Genomic DNA, 18,539 nt, shown 5'->3' on the forward strand with positions numbered 1-18,539 from the left:
AAGGAGTTTCAAAATGAGGTACAAAATTATACGGGCAAGATAATTACATTGTAGCGATTGGATCGTGGAGATGAATACTTGAGCCATGGTTTGATGGTCATATAAAGCAATGTGAAATTGTTCCACAGTTGACTTTGCATGATATGCCTTCTTGAAATGGGTGTCTAAACGGATGAGTCGTACTTTGTTGGACATTGTTCGATGTATGATGAGCCAATTTGATCTCCCATTGTCTTTCTGGGATATGCTCTAGAAATTATTGTTTTTACGTTAAATAGGGTTCCATCTAAGTCCATGAAGGAGACACCATATGAGATATGGACTGGGAAGCGTCCCGTATTATCTTTCCTTAAGGTGTGAGGTTGTGAAGTCTATGTAAAATGTTTGACGTATGATAAGTTCACCCCCCAAATCTAATAATTGCTTCTTTGTGGGGTATCCTAGGGAAACCAAAAAATATTATTTCTATAACTAGGAAAAAGGCAAAGTGTTTGTTGCCCATAATGGTGTCTTTCTGGAGAATGAGTTTCTCTTGAGGAACGTTAGTGGGAGCACGGTGCAGCTTGAAGAGATTCGAGAACCACCAGAAAACATTTTAGCTTCTACTGAACCACAACTGGATGTTAGAGAACATATTGTGGAGACATCAGCACCACGTCGGTCGGAAAGGGTCAGTCGTGCACCTGAGAGGTTAATGTTCATAACCATGGAGCAGCGCGATATATTATTATTAGACAATAATGAACCTAAGACCTACTCGAAAGCTATGGTGGGACCGGACTCTAACAGATGGCTTGGAGCTATGAGATCCGAGATAGAATCCATGCATGATAATCAAGTTTGGAACTTGGTTGATCCACCCGATGGTGTTAAAGCAATTGAGTGCAAATGGGGTTTTAATAAAAAGATAGATATTGATAGAAATGTTCACATCTATAAGGCACGATTAGTGGCGAAAGGTTTTAGGCAAATTCAATATGTTGATTATGATGAAACATTTTCGCTCGTCGCAATACTAGAGTATAGCTGGATCATCCTAGCAATTGCTGCATATTATGACTATGAGATATGGTAGATGGATGTCAAAACAACTTTCCTTAATGGAAACCTAAGTGACGATGTGTACATGATACAACCTGAAGGTTTTATTGATCTGAAAAATACTAGGAAGATATGCAAGCTGGAAAAGTCCATCTATGGGCCGAAGCAAGTTTCTTGGAGTTAGAATCTTCATTTGTATGAAGTGGTCAAAGTGTTTGGTTTCATTAAGAATGAAGAAGAGCCTTGTGTTTACAAAAGGGCTAGTGGGAGCACATATGTTTTTTTTATCTCATAATTATGTATGACATATTATTGATCGGGATGACAATCCAATGCATTAAGTTTCTCAAATCTTCATTGAGAAATGGTTTCAAGATGAAGTTGCGGGAAAGACAATATAAATAGGGCATAAATACCTATAGAGATAGATAAAAGGAGGACAAATTGTTGGCACTTGCGAGAATCAGTATGTGATGACACCCGATGAGCATGATATCCTAAATAAAATGCTCAGAAATGAGATTAAGCCCAAGAACACACATTGACAAGGTACTGAAATAGTTCAATATACAGGATTCCAAGTAAGGTTTCTTGCCAATGCCATGTTGTGTCAGTCTTTGCGAGACTCAATGTGTTGTGACACCTAATGAGCAGGGAAAATTTAGACATCATCACACGTCCTGTTGATAGTCATCAGGAAAAATCATCCGCTAGTACTAGAGAAGAACGAGGAAGTGACCATGGTTTTTGAAGGAAAAAGGTCGTTGCAAATGGTTACATCGATGCTAGATTTCAACAAACGAACCGTGGTGTGAAATCTGGTTTTATGTAAATAATGGAACGATAAGCTAGAAATGTTCCATGTTAGAGTCGTTGCCTACTCTACAACTATTGCTAGGTACACCACTGCTTTTGAAGTCCCATTGGAGATTGCTTGGATCAGACAATTAGTTTTTGAGTTATGTGTGGTTCGCAATGTGTTCTATCCAATAGGTCTCTATTATCGTTAGTAGACCTATTGCTCGAGCACTGGGAGCATTAGTACCACCACAATTTCGAGCATGTACTTTGGCATAGATACATCTTTTTGAAGTGAATGGAGAAGTGATGTAAATACATGCAATGATTATTGGATACCTATCGGATTGGATCCGTTAGCTTGTCTTATCCTACAACCTGAAAGAAGGTGCACTACCGAGTAATAGGTATTGGATACCTATGTGACTGGTTCTAGTGCAAGTAGAAAAGTTTTGGTGATATGCCATAAAAGGCAATCATGGAGATGATTGTATCACTTCTATGTTTGTGTTGTCTCGAGTAATTTGTTACTCTGTTCCCTTGAATGACCATTACATATATTGATCAGCAAGCACGTGACTTGCTCATAAGACTCATTGTTTGATGTCATTCTAAAATAGTCCCTGGTTTCGCATCATTATATGGAACAATGATGATTTCACAAACCAACACATGTACTGATTGATAATCATGTTTTATGGATCATTGATATGGAGATATCAAATTAATAATGTGGACACATGTTAGCGAACATGGTGCTGGACAGACCCACCTCGAGACACTGTATGATCCTTAGACCTGAGATCGTTATTGATTTCCCAAATATGTAGTGACATACTTTGGGGCAAATTTCGTAACCGTATAGTCATAAATGTAGTTTTCGGGTTTGTCATGAAATATGTCGTGAGGTGTAAGCGATCAAGATAGAATTTGCCACTACTTGATAACGGGAGACATATCTCTGGACCCCTTGAGGTAGATGGATTGAAAAAGTGCATGGCCATGCAAATATGATTAAAGAGTTAATCATGACGAATCCACTACTTGATCAAGTGAATGGTTGAGCTATCACAAGGGTGGCACATATCTCGCCTTGAGCTTGACTGATATCGTGTGGCAAAGGGATTGGTGCATGTGTATATCAAGGTCCAACAGTATGATCTTTATGTGTTCTCGGAGTCAATATGTGCTGCTAGGTACCGCTGTTGACTTACAATTTGGAAAGTGTTTCTGGGTAGCGGCCGTTTACACATAAACCTAATGGGTCACACACTTAAAGGGATGTAATTTAAAACTTGTATGGATCAACTCTAGTGTAAGTGGAAGATTGTTGGTGATATGCCCTAGAGACGATCTTGTATGCAGATTAGATCTATGAATGAGATTTAATATGATTGAATGTATGTTAGAGTTTAGAGTCATGATGGGTTTTAATGTGATTAAAGGCTAATTACCGTACTCTATATAAGAGGAGACAAGAGATGTGGGCATATGAGTTGACATCGCCACCAAAACCCTGGCCACCACCTTTTCCCAAGGTCCATGCGGAACCCTAGTCGGGCACTCGGTGCTAGCACACCGGCGTACAGCGTTCTATCCCTATACGTGTGGATACCGTAGAGGCGTTGCTGTAACTCCAGCGTTGATCTCTTTGGCATGAAGATCGCGATGCTGATCATGCTCTCTGATCACAGTGATCGACGAGTGTGAGTACCTGGTCAACGAGATCAATTACCTCCTCTTCGTGGTCGAGGACGTAGTCGAGGTTTCCCCTTCATGGTTGTGGATCACGACAACGCTGCTCAGAGCTGGTCGAGGAACACACGACGCTGCTCGAAGCTAGTCGAGGACGTGCACGACATTGGATCGGTCTACTCCAACTCTTCTTCCACTGCATTGCGCATCAAGTCGTAATGATCTATGATCTCGTACTTGCATGGTTTCTTGGGTGAATGCGGTTTGTTTTAGGTTAGCGTAGCCATCCCATTCCCCAACAATAGGTGGGTAGAGCTGAGAAGACTGCAGTAGTGAGAGCCAGGCGACCAGCCATGTTGAGGAAATGTGTGCGCCATCCAGGTATCTGATGTGCAACTTTGATGGCAAAAGGCTACAGGGCGGCCACCAACTTCTTCTTATCAGAGAGAGGTAACCCCAAGTAGGTTTAAGGGTAGGAAGAAATGGGGCACCCGAATATTGCAACCAGGGCTAAAGCATGGCTGCAATATTGCACCCCAATATTGCACCCAGGGCTAAAGCATTGTGATCTTTCACACAAATAGGAATGAAGGTGCTTTTGTGATAATTGATATCCAAGTCAGTAGCTAGAGAGAAATGAGAGAGTAATGTCTTGAGTCGTAGCAGCTGGGCAGCATCCGCTTGGAGGAGTATAAGAGTGTCGTCTGCATACTAGATAATGGGCACGGTTGATCATGGAGGATCGGATGTAGGATTGTTGCATCATGGATGATTAACTGTCGTAGGATGCCTGCCACAATCAAGAACAGGTACGGCGAGAGGGGATCACCTTGCCTCAGCCCTTTCTACACTGAATCCATCTCCCTGGCACTCCATTGAGGAGGACGGCCTGCAACCTGTGCAAAGAATTTGCCCCATCCACCATCGCCAGCGGTCATTGAACCTGCGGGCCTCCAGAATGGTGTCGAGGGTGGCCCACTCGATTGAATCAAAAGCACGTCAGGCTTATAAATGGCTCATTTAGTTTACACCTATCATTATTCAGGCCCATCCCATATTCAGGGTGCATTTTTCTTTAATCTTGTCAAGATGTGCTCTCAGCATTTATACGACATGCACTCAGTCCAACATATGACTAAAAACTGTCCCACACATCTCATAAAAATAGATAAATAAAAATTATCCCACAGAAAGAAGCAAATTGCATTGATGCATGCTCACCTGTTCAAGATCAATCCAGATATACTTTTACAAACCATAAGTTTTGCACAACTATGCAAAAATAATTCCCAAGATGAGATCAGATGAGCAGGCTATTTATTACAATGTTCCTTTGTTCAATTTACATCAACCGTGATGTCTCAAGCATAGCTCTTCAGACATACGTTTCCTCTCTTCTTCAGAAAGAAACAAAGAAGTTTACCCTTGTCCTACATCACTAGTTTGGTCTCAGCACTTTTGCAATCCGTTTATTTACAATGTGTTGAGTTCATGTAGTAGACACAACCACACAATACATTCATAAAAAGATATGATATCATTGTGAAGAGCAGAGTGCTCTCACACCCTTCATGCAGATTTTGCGAAGCCGATCCTGTCTTTACCGAAGTCGAACACCGTGTGGTAAGCCCCCATGAAGACATCCCCAAGAATCCTGCAATGGTTCATGGCAACCATTTAGATTGAGAAAGGGAAGAAAGAGAAATATTGAGGTATTACACAATGTTATGGTGTGTACCAAAGAGGACCACGAGGTGGTGGTATATCGAATGCCATGAACCCACTGATGCAAACAGTTTGCCCTCCTTGGTCCAGTTTCACAATGTACTGCAAAGTTTCACAAAATTTAAATATGTATGGAAGTGCGGCAATATAGAACAGAGAAGAACTTAAGATGAAGTTTGCAGATTTTACATCAAGCCAAATCGACTGCAAGTAGATAAAGTATCAAAGTCAACTGCATTGCATTTACCAGTCATCTCATCTACAATTAAACACCTCATTCCTAAAGTTCAAAACTCCTAGGAAATGGTTGTACTTAAAAAAAAAAGATCAGCGCCTTCAAAAGTTCAGTTTTGAACTCCACCAGCACTGAATCCTTCTGAATCTTACGATTCAACAGGTCACATATGATAAACATCAAGCAGAAATGCTTGAGTTAAGCAATATCTTGTTCACAAAATGCTCAGCAACAATGCAAGTCACGTAATTCAAACGGTCGAATAGATTAATACTTTACCAATATCAAGATTTCCTGAATTTTGGTTACTAAAGTTAGAAAATGAGCTATGTCCTATGGGCTACAAGAAAGCACCTGCTCTGGTGTTAGGGTGAAGGTCTTGTTTGCAATGGTGAATGCAAGATTAGGCATCTTTGAGATCTGATGGCAGCTGACTGTTGATTCTCCGTTGGGGCTTGGTAGACGCTCACATAGCTGGAACAAAGGGCAGAATCATTTCATCAATTACATAATTGGGTAATGATTAAAAAAAATCAGAGTAGATCACAAAATTAGTAACCTGATTAGCATACTGCAAGATCAGCTCCTTCGTTTTGTTTTCACGGAGCTGATTCTCTATCCACACAACAGCCATCTGACAGGCTGAGCACATCACATTTGAGCCCAGGTTTTCTTTCTCGACAACAGATTCAATTCCATTACTGCAGAAGTATTTGGAAATAGTTTTATCACATCATGAAAAGAATAATGTACAGCAACAAGGAAAAGGCAGTTTCACTTTCATGTGCATTACAGTAGTCCAGCATAGTGGACTCACCTGACAGAGTGAGTGCCATCGAACAAACAGAGACCAATCTGGCTGCACACTTTCTGCGGATCTGTCTGCAGAAGCAAAGCATCACCAAATCACTAGAGCTCAAGATTAATAGTAGAACACAATTATCTCATGGCATCTGTTCTACAGTTGGAAGTACGAACAAAAGCTTGCAAATGCAGAAACTAGCAAACCTGTGCTATGAGCAAGTTGAGGATCATCTCTCCATACTGGCTCACCACTTCTTTGCATTCAGTGCTGATAATTCCCTCAGCTCCAATTGCATGGTTCACCTGAGCAACTATTGCCTGGAAACGTCACAACATTCAAGAATTTAGTCATGCCATATTGTGAAAGGCTGCATTCCAATTTTGTACATCCATCAGAGACTATCTGTTACACATTTGTACTGATGATGCATAGTCTAGCATCTACCATTCTACCTCAATTCAAGTAATTAACTTTTCAATCAATAAATCTACATCAGCATTAGTTTTGTAAGATCATAGAAATACAGAGAAATTCTAGGCCATTAGTATGAAGATGCATACCGTTGGACCGGCCAGCAGAGAAGTCCCAGAGTCCACAATAGCAGCACAGCCTTTGGCACAGAAACCAGTTGAGTGGCCATCAATCAGGAGATCCCCCATGTTGAACTGCCAGTAACCTTTGCGGGAAACAGGGACATAGGTGTGGTTTCCTTTGTAGTGTTTTGGGTCCATGCCGCCAAAGATAAGCTCACCACCGGAAGATGCATCAGGATCTCGGTTAAGCCAGAACGAAAAGACGTTGTCTGCAAGCAGTTTCTGCTCTTGCATGCTCTGCCTGTCGTTGCACATAGGAGAAAAAAAGATGCATTTCAGGTGGCAAACAGGAGAGCCAAGCTTACACCAGTGACTTAAACAGCTAGAAGCCTAGAAGACATACCAAATTGGAGGAGCTTTGCCGACGGAGATATCCGGGTATCCAAGACCAAGAATGCCATCAAACTTCCCAAGGATAAATGAAATGCTGGCTTCACGTGTTGTCTCAATGAACTTCTGAAATGGGTAGAATAAATTTCAGCATTAGAGATACAGTACGCGTGTGGATCTTATCATGGAGAATTTCACTGAAAAACACAATTTACCTGGCTTTTCACAACGAGGTCTCCAACCAGCACGTTATCCTTGCTGAAGAATCCAGCAATCGATCCAGAACCATAAGTGATTTTGCAAGTTTCTCCTGAATAATTTGATGGGAAAATAGTGCAGACATTCAGCAATCATCTAACAAATGGTACGAAAACCATATAACTTTTTTTTTTTTTAAAAGATAACGGCATATACCATCTTCCTTGTAAGTGCTAGACTTGCTCGACTTGTATCGATGGTGGAAGTAGCACGCTATCTGCAGTAATTCACATTAAACATCAGATTTCCAATGATCCACCAAAGCTTAAAATACAAAACTAACAACACCAAGCCATTTTCCGATGTGAGAATCGGGAACTCACCGAGAAATAGCATCTCGATGACGGAACCCACAAGTTGGAGCTCCCGGTGTCAAATATCACGGTGAAATTCTGCGGCGGCGTGCCGATGCCGATCACCCCAAAGTACTGGGTGTTGAGGTAGTCATCCAGAGGGACGGCATCGCCACCTCTCAAGCCGCCGCTCCTCAGACGGCGGCTATCCTGCCTGGCCAGCTTCGCAGCGGTCAACGCTTCATGGTCCAGTCTGTTCTTGTTCAGGCTGATCCTTAGCAACCCATCAGGGGAAGCGTGAAGCAGCAGGGCGCATGACAGAGCCCACAAACAGGTAGTCACCAGCAAGAGATGCATGTGCCTCATGATCTCGGAGACTCAAAGCACCTAAGGAAACATGCATCAGCCTCAATTATTTCTTTGAGGTAAACATCAGCCTCGATTAGGATAAGACAGTACGCACTTATCCTTAGCCAATTTGGAAGTCAAACAGTGATACATCATTCAGGAAAGTTTCACTAAAATGGAGCCCGGTAGTAAAACTCCCCATCCAAAAAACAAAGGTCATCTACAAACTCGGTACAGGTTTAACCTATCTAAAACAAGTTGAGATAGAGGAACACAGCCCTATAATAAGGTCTAAATGCTTCTGTGAAATGCAATTAACTAAGAACAAGATAGCCGATCAAGTATAAGGAGCTGTGCAGCAGCATATCAGCATATGCAAGCATCAAATTAAGCAAGCCACACAACACATACTTCCAAGAAATGAGAAATCAAGAAGCATCATGCGTGTCTAACATACTCAGCAAGATGACGAGACCCAAATGGATAAACAGGTCAACCGATGAGTGATTAGATGCAAACAAATCAGCAGGCAATTAAGATGCTAGTCAGTTAAGAAGGGGTGATACCTCTGCGTGCTCTGTAGAGTAGGAGCAGCTTGCTTCCAAGAGCAAGAAGAGTTGACGATAAATAGTAGTACAATACAGCACGTCAGAGAAGCAGACGCGACAACTGACACGCAAAAGGCTAGAGCTGATGTTTCTCTGTGTGTGGGTCCGAAAGCAAGGACTGGCCCACGTGTAAGTGGCAAGGGCGCTTGAGCGAGTCTTGGAGACCAGAGCCCGGAGAGGGAGAGAGAGAGGTAGATGAAGAAAATTGAAGTCGAAAGCTGCTACTGGCTGAGGCTGGTGATGGCGTGGTTCATGCGGAGAGATATTTTTGCAATCCCCAAGGCCCAAGCTAATAAATAAATAAAATAAATAAATGATGGCGTGGATCGATGGAGAAGCTTTTTTTATATGGTCCCAGAGTCAGCGGTTTTTTGGTAAGAGAAGAAGCCGAAATCAAGATAAGAACCAGGCACTGCGATGTTGGGCCTTACCTGGATTGCCTCTCGACGGGCCTACGACGCATAGCCCACCACCCGTTCCCCACTTCACGTCTCGTCCCGGAAGTCCGGCTCGCCGTCGCCGAACGTATTGCCTCATGAGCCAGCGTTCCTCGCCGCCCACAGCAAGAAGGCGGCGCCGTCAAAGGTGTTCCTTGTCGACGGCGCCGGCGAGGAGTCCATTCTGACATGTTCAGATAACACTGGCTTGTGTGTTGTGGTGTTGGTTCATTGTCCAGTTGAGCTTTCCTTCCGCGCAGAGTAAAGATCAACGACGGACGACCCAACTAACTAACACATGCTCAGATCTGAAAACCATAGAAACAATCACAAACCCACCATGGAGCCACAACTCATGAATCTTGATTAGCATACAGAGGATCTATAGTACATAAACTTAGCAGGGCCGTGGCTATGATCTGCACCGTATATATGTTCAGTACAACATCTGTAAATACAGCTTCCACTCTTGGAACTACAAGGTCTAGGTGGGCGTCATGCCCAGATCACTGTCTCCATAGAGGCCTGCAACTATGGTGCCAACATCCTCTAACCCTACACCGATGCAGAGAGGGTTCCTCTTTACAGAACCTTGTGCTGCACCCTCGCTGCTCAGACGCACGTTTGGGCCTAGCCCGCACTTCCCCAGGCATTTGCAGCCAACAACCGTGCCTCCGGTGCCCACCACCTTCTCAAACTCCTGCAGAAGAGCAAGTGAGCCTGATTTCTTGCACTTGCCCCCCATGCAGACCTCGATTCTGTTTGTCATTGGCTTCTCAACTACTGCGGTGGTGCATTGCATTGCGGTTGCAGGCTCTGAAGAGATCCGAGTGTCCGTCGATGGCTCTGGTGCCACAGATTCTGGAATTTGAGGAACTATGATTGGAAACATCACGCTTCGAGGTGGCGTTTCAGGTGCGGTGATTGTAGCACATCGGCTCATTCTCACGACTTCACCCCCGCATTCGCTGTCGCTGGACTCTGATGAGCAGGAGGAGCTGTCTTCATCCTCGCAGCCATTCAGTGCGGCCATGGCCATCTTCTTTGCTTCCTTCTTCAACTTCATGGCCTTTTTTGCAGCCTTCTTTTGCTCCTTCTCCAGCTTCTTCATGGCCTTCATCGCAGCCTTCTCGCACTCCACTATGGAGACAGTTGAGGTGCCAGATGCAGCAACTTCGGAAACTGCTGTTGAGACCTCCATGCCTCGCTCAATTTTCATGATTGGCTCGTCACACTCGCTCTCGCTTGATTCAGAGGATTCATCTTCGCAGTTCATGGCTGCAGCAGCCTTCTTTGCTTCCTTCTGCTGCTTCTTCAGTGCTTTAATGGCAGCCTTCTCCTCTTTCCGCGCCATTTTCATCTTGTATTCCTCATCCTTCATCTGGTTCAACTCCTGTAGTAGAAGACTTGTGGCTTCCTGTACTCACATTTATACACAAATCAGAACTCAATCTGAGCTTCAATCAACACAAGTACACATTACAAAACTATCAGCTAACTAATTACCACCGGAAATGTTCAAACTAAGTACCATCAACTGCAAATCTCATTCAAGTAGTTCTCTGTAACTACCAAGAACTAAAATATTGCAGGGGGGGGGGGGGCATATTTTACTATTCCAAAACCAAATAAACCATTATCTCACCATCATCCAAAATCCCCACCAGAATTTTTCCACAAGATCTCATACAATGACATCAATTTAACATAATAAACAACTGCAAAAGTGTAACCTGTTTGACTAATTCAGATTCCTTATCCAACGTCCAACCTGAAACGGAGACAAGGAAAACCAAGAAGCGAGCGAACAAGACGAGAGGGCTCACCGAGAGGACCTTCTCCTTGGCCGCGTCGCCGGCGGCGAGCCCCATGGCCCGGATCTTGGCCAGGTCCCTCGCCACCGCCTCCAACGTCTTCTTCCGCGGCGCCAGGGCCTCGTAGTATTTGAGGTGCCCCTCCTCGGCGAACCCGCCCCCGACGCAGGACACCCTGGGCGGCCTCCTCCTCCCCCTCGCCGTCACTGGGGACGCCGACGGCAGCGATGGCCGGAGCACGGCGCCGGTGAGCTCCATGGTCCGCCTCCTCCACACGCAACCCTCCTGCGAGTCCCCCCTCCTGGCTGCGATGCTTCTACCGTTCTACGCGTCTCGCTGGGTCGCTGCGTGAGGTGGTTTTACTATTATGCCCTTTGTGGAGTACGTGGCGCGCACTGAGTGGCTGGCGGTGGCCGCCGCCTCGCGTGCGCGCGCGCGTGCCGTTGGAAGATCCTGGCGGTTGGCCATTGGGTGCGGGGAATGGACGGCCGAGATGTGTTACACGTCAGCAGCACGCGGCCCGGCTGGTGTGGTGATCCGCTGCGTGGATCCTGCCCACCGTAGACCAAGGGGAAGGAAATTTTCATGACAAATTCGGAGTCGATTCGGATTTCCGATTCAGGAGCGAGGGAGGCACAACGATGAAGAGCAAGAGAGATGGGTTGGTATGAGCTTGCCATGCCCTTCTTTCTGATTCCGACAGAAAGGTTTTTTTTTTTTTTGTTTGCTCTTGGAAGAGTTTCTTTGCAGGCTTAGAAGCTCCCCATCTTGTTCTAGGGTTCATTTTTTCTCTCGATTTAGAGTCTTTTTGCCGCTGTCGGAACGCGATTCTGATAGCCTGACGCCTCTCTCCAGTTGGGGTTTTACAGTCTTGAAGTTTAATTTGTTTGCAGGAAGATTTATCTGTTGCCTGTCCTAGTTCAATTCAGCATCTTTTCTGAATGTGTTTTCAGGTCTTTCAAAAAAAGGAAGTGTTTTCAGCCAAAATTGTGGTTGCTTCTCCACTACTTGATCTATTGCAAGAAGGTCTAACCTCCCCTCCCGTGTAGATTCTTGTGTTCTTGACTTTACTGATCAGTAAAGCTTCTCTTGAAATGGGATGAACAGAAAGTCTGAAACTCTGAAAGCAACAAGGTGAGGTACCGTACCACAACCATCATCTACTTCATTGTTATGCTATACACAGTATCTGTTATACTGAATATTCATATTTGTGTGAATATTCATATCTGTTATACTGAATATTCATATTTGTTATCATTAACGAGAACTGAACTGTGCATTTACATTTGGACGCTGCTATTTGTGGGATCTTTCCTGCTTAACTATGCGGAGGAGTTATATATCTTGCCTTGTACCTATTTCATCAGAAGCTGAACAACAATAACCGGCGCCTGAACGTGGTAGCTGCCAGTCTTGCTCAGCTCTCACATAACCCTTGGCATGTGCTACGACAGTGCTGCTGCTGAATGGAGCGCGACGAGGGATGCGTACGCTCCACCCTCAATGTTGATCAAGGTATCGTGCCTCCCCTTCTCGATGATCATACCGTTCTTCACCACCGCGATCATGTCGGCACCCTGTATTGTGGACAGCCGGTGCGCCACGATCACTGTTGTTCGGTTCACCATCACCCTGTCCAGCGCGTCCTGCACTGTCCGTTCGGACTCCGCATCGAGCGCGCTTGTTGCTTCATCGAGCAGGAGGATCTTGGGGTCCTTCACAATGGCGCGGGCAATTGCCACACGCTGCTTCTGCCCTCCTGATAACTGAGCCCCACGCTCCCCAACCATTGTGTCATATCCCTGCATTTTCAGGTAATAACTGATTTCTATAAGAAACATTTTTGGCACAGCACCTAGTTCTTCAGAGTAGGCAGTAGTGCAATTGAGGCAAACCACGTCTAAAGTTTAAATGAAGGTAGACTATTTTCTGGATAAAGGCATTACCTGATGCAGTGAACTGATGAACTTGTGAGCATTCGCCAACCGTGCAGCAGCCACAACATCTGCTTCTGTTGCTTCCCCTTCCTTTCCGTAGGCGATGTTTGCCCGTATCGTGTCATTGAAAAGAGATGGCTCTTGACTCACCAGTCCCATCTGTTGCCTCAGCCACCTTAGCTGGAACTTCTGTATGTCCACTCCATCTAGGAGTATATGGCCTGCATCAGGATCATAAAATCTCTGCAGCAACGATATAGCCGTTGATTTGCCGCTACCGCTCTCTCCAACAAGTGCAACTGTCTGACAGATAGATACATAGTGCATATAGTTAGGTTCAGTTTCAGAAGCTTGGACACTGTCCTCTGATAGGTTAAAGTAACACTGCAAACTTCAGAAATTAGGATGTTTAGTACCTTTCCAGATTGAATTGTCAAGCATAGGTCTTCGAAAATCTGAACATCGGGCCGTGTAGGATATCTGAATCTCACATGCTGGAATTCGATGTCGCCACTTAGTGGCTCTAAACTTACCCCGGCGTCATCACTTGGATCTATCCTTGATTTTCGGTCCACGATGGCGAATATTGAAGATACGGCTGATTTTGCTTTGGAAGAATCTGATGTGAGGGTACTTGTATGTGACACCCCGATTGCTGCCATAGTGAGAGCAAGAAACACCTGCATTCAGATGACCAAGAAAGGATGATCTTTTGCTCTGCAATTATTACATTTAAATAGGCATTATATTACTAAAATCCAGACAGATTCAAGTTTATACTTCGACACATAGTAAAAAAAATCTATCATTCATAAATTCATTCTGAAATTGGAATCCACTAATTACGGTCGTTGGAATCTGTAAAGATCTCATGCTGAACATGACACATACCCTGAAAACTTTGGGGAAAGTTGTTTTCTTGTCCTCTACAAGCCGTGCACCAGCATAGAAGCTGGCTGCGTAAACTCCAAACAGCAAGAAGAAGGAAACCCCAAAACCGATACCACTTATTATTCCTGTCCTGATTCCTGCTCTTAAGGGTCCTTCACATTTTTTCTTGTATAAATCCATCACCTTTTCTTCAGCTGAAAATGACGCCACTGTCCTTATGCTGCTAACTGCATCATTTGCTACTTGACTTGCCTCCTCATACATCAACTGAAATCATAGCCGAGAATCAATGAAGTGATATTGAATAAACTTCTAGTAATTATCTCAGCGATATATAGATGGTGAACAATATGATTGATTGACTGAAGAAAAAGATTTAACATTTTTCATGACTTTGGTCATACCTTTGCATCTGCACTGAATCCCTGAATAAACTTCATCTGGATCCATCCGTTGAGGCCAATGAGTGGTATCAAAGCCAATATTATAAGAGATAGCTCCCAGTTTGATACAAAAGCAATTATTAGACCGGCAACTAAAGTTGTAGTATTCTGCACAGCCAGTTGAAGAGCGTCACCTACAAGGCCCCTAACTTTTGCTGCATCAGCCGATAGCCTTGCCCCAACTGCTCCACTTGAGTTCTCTGGGCAATCAAACCATTCAATCTCCATATTGACCACCTTTTCAAAAGTCATCAATCTTATCCTTCTGATCAACTTGCACCCAGCCACTGAGAAAAGGTATGAGCCGAGAGGAAGCGACAAGAAGTACACTGCACCAAATACCAAGAACATAGATGACCAAAACTCAGCATCCTTCCTTAGAATACTTGGAGGCTCGTAGAATGCTTTGATCACATTTGATAAAAGTATCGCAAAGATTGGGAAAATCACTCCGCTGACAGCAGAAGCAATAGAACCAAGAATAAGCGCTGGGATTTCCGGTTTGTTAAGCGAGGTGAGGCGGCTGAGAGGCACTTCCTGCTGTATTTCTTCATCTACTTTCTTTGATGATCTGTCCTGGACGTCAATTTCAAGAGGCACGCCAAATGACACAGAGAATGAGTGATTGCTGCTGTTGTCCTGTGGTGACCTTTGGCTAGCTGACTGATTCGTCGATGATTGTTTGCCTGTACGAATCCCAGAATCACCCTTCCTGCATGACTTGTTCTGGTAGTTTGCACCGTTGGAAGCATGGCTCGCTTCCTGTAGGCGTATCAATTGGCTGTAAGCTCCCTCTGGATCCCTTAGAAGCTCATGGTGTGGACCTGGTGAAGTGTGAAATGTTTAGGGTACCATGGAATTAATAACAGAGAAGATATGGTAGAGGCAGCGCATCTGGTTTTGATTCCCTGTGTTTCAAAAGAAAAAATATACCTTTTTCGACTACTGATCCTCGATGAATGACAGCAATAGTATCAGCATTCCTGACAGTACTCAAACTGTGAGCAACTATGACAGTTGTCCGGTTTATCATGACCCTGTCAAGAGCCTCCTGCACAATCCTTTCAGATTCAGTGTCCAAAGCGCTTGTTGCTTCATCCAATAGTAGGATTCTTGGATCTTTGAGAACTGCTCTGGCAATGGCAATTCTTTGCTTCTGCCCACCAGAAAGTTGGGCTCCATGTTCACCAACCGAAGTAGCAAAACCCTGGGAAATGTCAAAAAAATATTTTAGAGATTCGTATATACAATACAAAAGCTTCAGCATCCCTTAATGGCATTCTTCCTTCTATAGCTCTGCCTTGTTTTCCACACTACTAATAATATATCCTATTTATAATTCTTCATCGGTGATGTTATTTGCAAATTGAAATGTCAAGCAGTCTTCTAACCTGTGGCATTTTATCTATGAATTTGGAGGCATTAGCAAGCTCAGCTGCAGCTCTGATTTCCTCATTCGTTGCATTGTCCTTGCCATAAGCTATGTTGTCTCTAATGCTAGCAGCAAACAAGACCGGTTCTTGACTCACGAGGCCGATTTTACTTCTGATCCACCTTAACTGAAACTCCTTCAGATCCACACCATCTATTTGAACTTGACCGAGCTGAGGGTCGTAGAACCGCTCGATCAAGCTGATAACCGTCGATTTGCCACTCCCACTCTGGCCAACCAATGCGACAGTTGTGCCACTCTGTATGGCAAGGGAGAAACCTCTGAATATTTGCTCGTCAGGCCTCGTTGGATAGGAAAAGTAAACATCCTTGAACTCAATGTCCCCCTGAATGTCATCTAGCTTCCTACCTGTTGCGCTGTACGCATCGATCTCCGGCTCCCTGTTGATTGTTTCAAACATCTTGTATGCCGCAGCCTGCCCACCGGCAAACGCTTTCATGCTTGGTGATGCCTGTCCCAGAGCTCTGGTGATTGCAGTAGCGTAAGTGTCAGCTTTTGGAACTAACTAATAGATCAGTTGGTTGGTTTAATCAAGGGACTCCATGCGCAATCAATAATATTTTGAGTATGATGAAAAGAAAGCATGTTGAAGTGCAGTAGATGAATCACTGAACACTAAAAAGATTTCAGCTACCTATTTTTTTTTTATGTACATGATATGGGTTTGTGTCATCAGAAAAGCTGGTGAGAATATCCTTTTTCAGGGGAAAGTTGATGAGAAGAAGCTTTCCAAAAGAAAATTTCATGAGAATTCGATTGGGGTGAATCATGTATGGTTACTGAAGAGCACAATTCAGTTCGTACTGAACTCACTGGCAACGATTGATTTGAGCTTGAAAGAGAAAGGCAAGGTGGATATGATGCACTTGGTTAGTTGCTGCTACCTGAATAAGCCAAACGTGCATAGTTGGTTTAGCCTTAACTGTTTGCTCACGAAATCAAGTGGTTCTCACTATCAAACAGCAGCTTACTTTGCATCTTTGAGTGGCCCGGCATGTCTTAATCAACACAAAATCCAAATAGATGGCTTTATCGTATAACGAAAAAAGAATATAAACTATTTTCTAATCCGTTTCTAATCAGCCGTTTTACTTGCTGATTAGACTATTTGTGACGCACCAGTCATTATATTGCTTGATGATTGGGATTACTGCAACCAAAATGATCACAAATGCGCGTGAAAAAAAAAACTTACAGTGAGCCAGTGAGCACTGCGAAGATCACATTCATGACTTGGGCGCCGTTGTAGCCCTTGTACAGGATCAGCTTGGCCCCGTACCATATTCCCAGGGAGTAGCCGCAGAACAGGAGCGCCATGACGATGCCCATGCCGACGCCGGCCGCGAGGCCCTCCCGGACGCCGGAGCTGTAAGCACTCTTCAGAGACTTGCTGTACTTCTCCACCGCCCGCTTCTCCCCGGTGAAAGACGCGACCTGAGTGCGTTCCACGGCCGTGTCAGAGTTCAGGCACTCGGACCGACATGGTCGGTGCTGTAACCTTCACTTACTGTTCTGATGGAGCCGATGGTCTGCTCGACGACGACGGCTGCCTCGGCGTATGCCGCCTGCCCGAGCGAGGCCATCCTGGCGACGACGCTGGACATGACGGCGCCGGCGAGGACCAGCGGCGGGATGGTGGCCAGCATGACGAGCGTGAGGAGCCAGCCCTGCGCGAAGGCCACGGCGAAGCCGCCCAAGAAGGTGACCAGAAGCTGGATGAACTTGCCGACCTTCTCGCCCATGGCGTCCTGGATGAGGACCGTGTCGCCGGACATCCGCCCAACGACCTCGCCGGTGTTGGTGTGCTGGTCGAAGAAGGCGATCTCCTGCCGGAGGATGGTCTTGAGGTACAGGTTCCGTATGCGCGCCGCCTGCCGCTCGCCGGTGATCATCCAGCACGCCACCTCTGGTCATCGCCGGAGGAAATCAATTAACAAATCACGAGTTTGCAAAGACTCGCAACAGTTGAGTGCAGTGTCGGTGGAGCTCAGTGGCGAGCACTTACGGACAAACGACGCGACGGCTGAGGCGATCGCGAGGTAGACGAACTCCAGGGACACCTGGGAGACGCGGCCCACGACGTCGCGGGTGGCCACGGCGCCGCCGAAGGCGTCGATGAGGCGGCCGAACAGGACGGTCATGAACGGCAGCGCGGCGCCGTTGGCGACCGCGCCGAGCGCGCCCAGCACCATCAGCACCGCGTCCGCGCCGTCCGCGAACGCGAACAGCCTGTGGAACGGCACGCTGCCGCCGCCGCCAGTGCCGCCGCGCGCGACGTCCTTCCCGCCGCGCCCGTCGCCGGCGCCCGACGACTGCGCATTCAGCTCGAACGCCCTGCTGGACTCCGACATGTTCGATCTATAAAGCCACTCGCAGCCAAGACCGAGACTTGCTGCTCGGGGATAACAAGAACTTATCTATCTACAATCCCATACGCATCTGCACGCATTCATCCATCCCATGGACTACAGACATTGCCGAAGAAGCGTTTCTCGTGATCAGACAAAGACGAGACAGCACGCAAGAACAATCTATGAGCAGACAGCAGGAGGAACATGAAAAATTTTAGATTTATTGCCCCTGGAACAAGAGCAAGTTGGGGATCAAGAAAGGGATCAAGAAAGCAAGAAAAGCAGGAGGGGAGGAAGGAGACAGAGTTAAAGAAGCGCCGCGCACTGGCAGGGCAGCCGCTTTGCCGTGGGCATGGCTAGCTAACTGACAGCAGGCAGCAGCGAGTGGAGGAGTGAAAGGGGAAAAGGAAACAGATTTTCGTACGTGTGGTGGATGAACACTGCTGAATGCAGCGGACGACAGGTTGGGGCCGAGTGGGTT

At 45.5% G+C, this 18,539-nt stretch overlaps 3 protein-coding genes and 1 long non-coding RNA gene across 6 annotated transcripts; 1 reads left to right on the forward strand and 3 right to left on the reverse strand.

Annotated features, from left to right (window-relative positions):
* Positions 1–4,829: 4,829 nt before the first annotated feature.
* Positions 4,830–9,364, reverse strand: LOC133885516 (aspartic proteinase). 3 transcript variants are annotated; one of them, XM_062325241.1, is made up of 12 exons: positions 9,161–9,364; positions 7,804–8,160; positions 7,637–7,697; positions 7,438–7,532; positions 7,236–7,348; positions 6,860–7,133; positions 6,503–6,616; positions 6,312–6,376; positions 6,054–6,195; positions 5,849–5,968; positions 5,273–5,361; positions 4,830–5,188 (listed from the first exon to the last, which is right to left on the reverse strand). In XM_062325241.1, the coding sequence occupies exons 2-12, from the start codon at positions 8,137–8,139 to the stop codon at positions 5,104–5,106; spliced, it is 1,494 nt and encodes a 497-aa protein (XP_062181225.1). In that variant the 5' UTR covers positions 8,140–8,160; positions 9,161–9,364; the 3' UTR covers positions 4,830–5,103. The 3 variants fall into 3 exon arrangements, with proteins under 3 accessions (XP_062181225.1, XP_062181223.1, XP_062181224.1); XM_062325239.1 differs by lacking the exon at positions 9,161–9,364 and adding an exon at positions 8,688–8,893; XM_062325240.1 differs by lacking the exon at positions 9,161–9,364 and adding an exon at positions 8,579–8,694.
* A 145-nt stretch (positions 9,365–9,509) lies between these two features.
* On the reverse strand, positions 9,510–11,312 carry LOC133885517 (diacylglycerol O-acyltransferase 3-2). Its single transcript, XM_062325242.1, has 2 exons — positions 10,993–11,312; positions 9,510–10,583 (listed from the first exon to the last, which is right to left on the reverse strand). The coding sequence occupies exons 1-2, from the start codon at positions 11,236–11,238 to the stop codon at positions 9,651–9,653; spliced, it is 1,179 nt and encodes a 392-aa protein (XP_062181226.1). The 5' UTR covers positions 11,239–11,312; the 3' UTR covers positions 9,510–9,650.
* Positions 11,313–11,694: 382 nt separating this feature from the next.
* On the forward strand, positions 11,695–16,798 carry LOC133885519 (uncharacterized). The gene is made up of 4 exons (XR_009903229.1): positions 11,695–12,114; positions 12,351–12,498; positions 12,576–12,797; positions 16,412–16,798. It is a non-coding gene; the product is annotated as an uncharacterized LOC133885519 (long non-coding RNA).
* On the reverse strand, positions 12,121–18,533 carry LOC133885515 (ABC transporter B family member 21-like). Its single transcript, XM_062325238.1, has 10 exons — positions 17,713–18,533; positions 17,216–17,613; positions 16,903–17,141; positions 15,646–16,171; positions 15,188–15,461; positions 14,216–15,078; positions 13,812–14,078; positions 13,337–13,600; positions 12,930–13,223; positions 12,121–12,785 (listed from the first exon to the last, which is right to left on the reverse strand). Exons 1-10 carry the CDS (start codon positions 18,056–18,058, stop codon positions 12,429–12,431), a joined length of 3,828 nt encoding a protein of 1,275 aa, XP_062181222.1. The 5' UTR covers positions 18,059–18,533; the 3' UTR covers positions 12,121–12,428.
* Between the last annotated feature and the right edge of the window lie 6 nt (positions 18,534–18,539).

The sequence above is a fragment of the Phragmites australis genome, chromosome 11 (genome assembly GCF_958298935.1).
Source record: "Phragmites australis chromosome 11, lpPhrAust1.1, whole genome shotgun sequence".
NCBI lineage: Eukaryota > Viridiplantae > Streptophyta > Magnoliopsida > Poales > Poaceae > Phragmites > Phragmites australis.

Bases quoted from the DNA above. Each gene is read 5' to 3' on its own strand.
- LOC133885516 (XM_062325241.1), bottom strand. From the start codon at position 8,139: ATGAGGCACATGCATCTCTTGCTGGTGACTACCTGTTTGTGGGCTCTG. The intron at 6,196-6,311 runs GTGAGTCCACTA...ATACTTCTGCAG, and splicing joins GATGGCACTCACTCTGTCAG to TAATGGAATTGAATCTGTTG. The intron at 5,362-5,848 runs GTGCTTTCTTGT...GAAACTTTGCAG, and splicing joins TCACCCTAACACCAGAGCAG to TACATTGTGAAACTGGACCA.
- LOC133885517 (XM_062325242.1), bottom strand. From the start codon at position 11,238: ATGGAGCTCACCGGCGCCGTGCTCCGGCCATCGCTGCCGTCGGCGTCC. The intron at 10,584-10,992 runs GTGAGCCCTCTC...ATGTGAGTACAG, and splicing joins CCAAGGAGAAGGTCCTCTCG to GAAGCCACAAGTCTTCTACT.
- LOC133885515 (XM_062325238.1), bottom strand. From the start codon at position 18,058: ATGTCGGAGTCCAGCAGGGCGTTCGAGCTGAATGCGCAGTCGTCGGGC. The intron at 15,079-15,187 runs GTATATTTTTTC...ACACTTCACCAG, and splicing joins AGGATCAGTAGTCGAAAAAG to GTCCACACCATGAGCTTCTA. The intron at 13,224-13,336 runs GTACTAAACATC...TCTATCTGTCAG, and splicing joins TGACAATTCAATCTGGAAAG to ACAGTTGCACTTGTTGGAGA.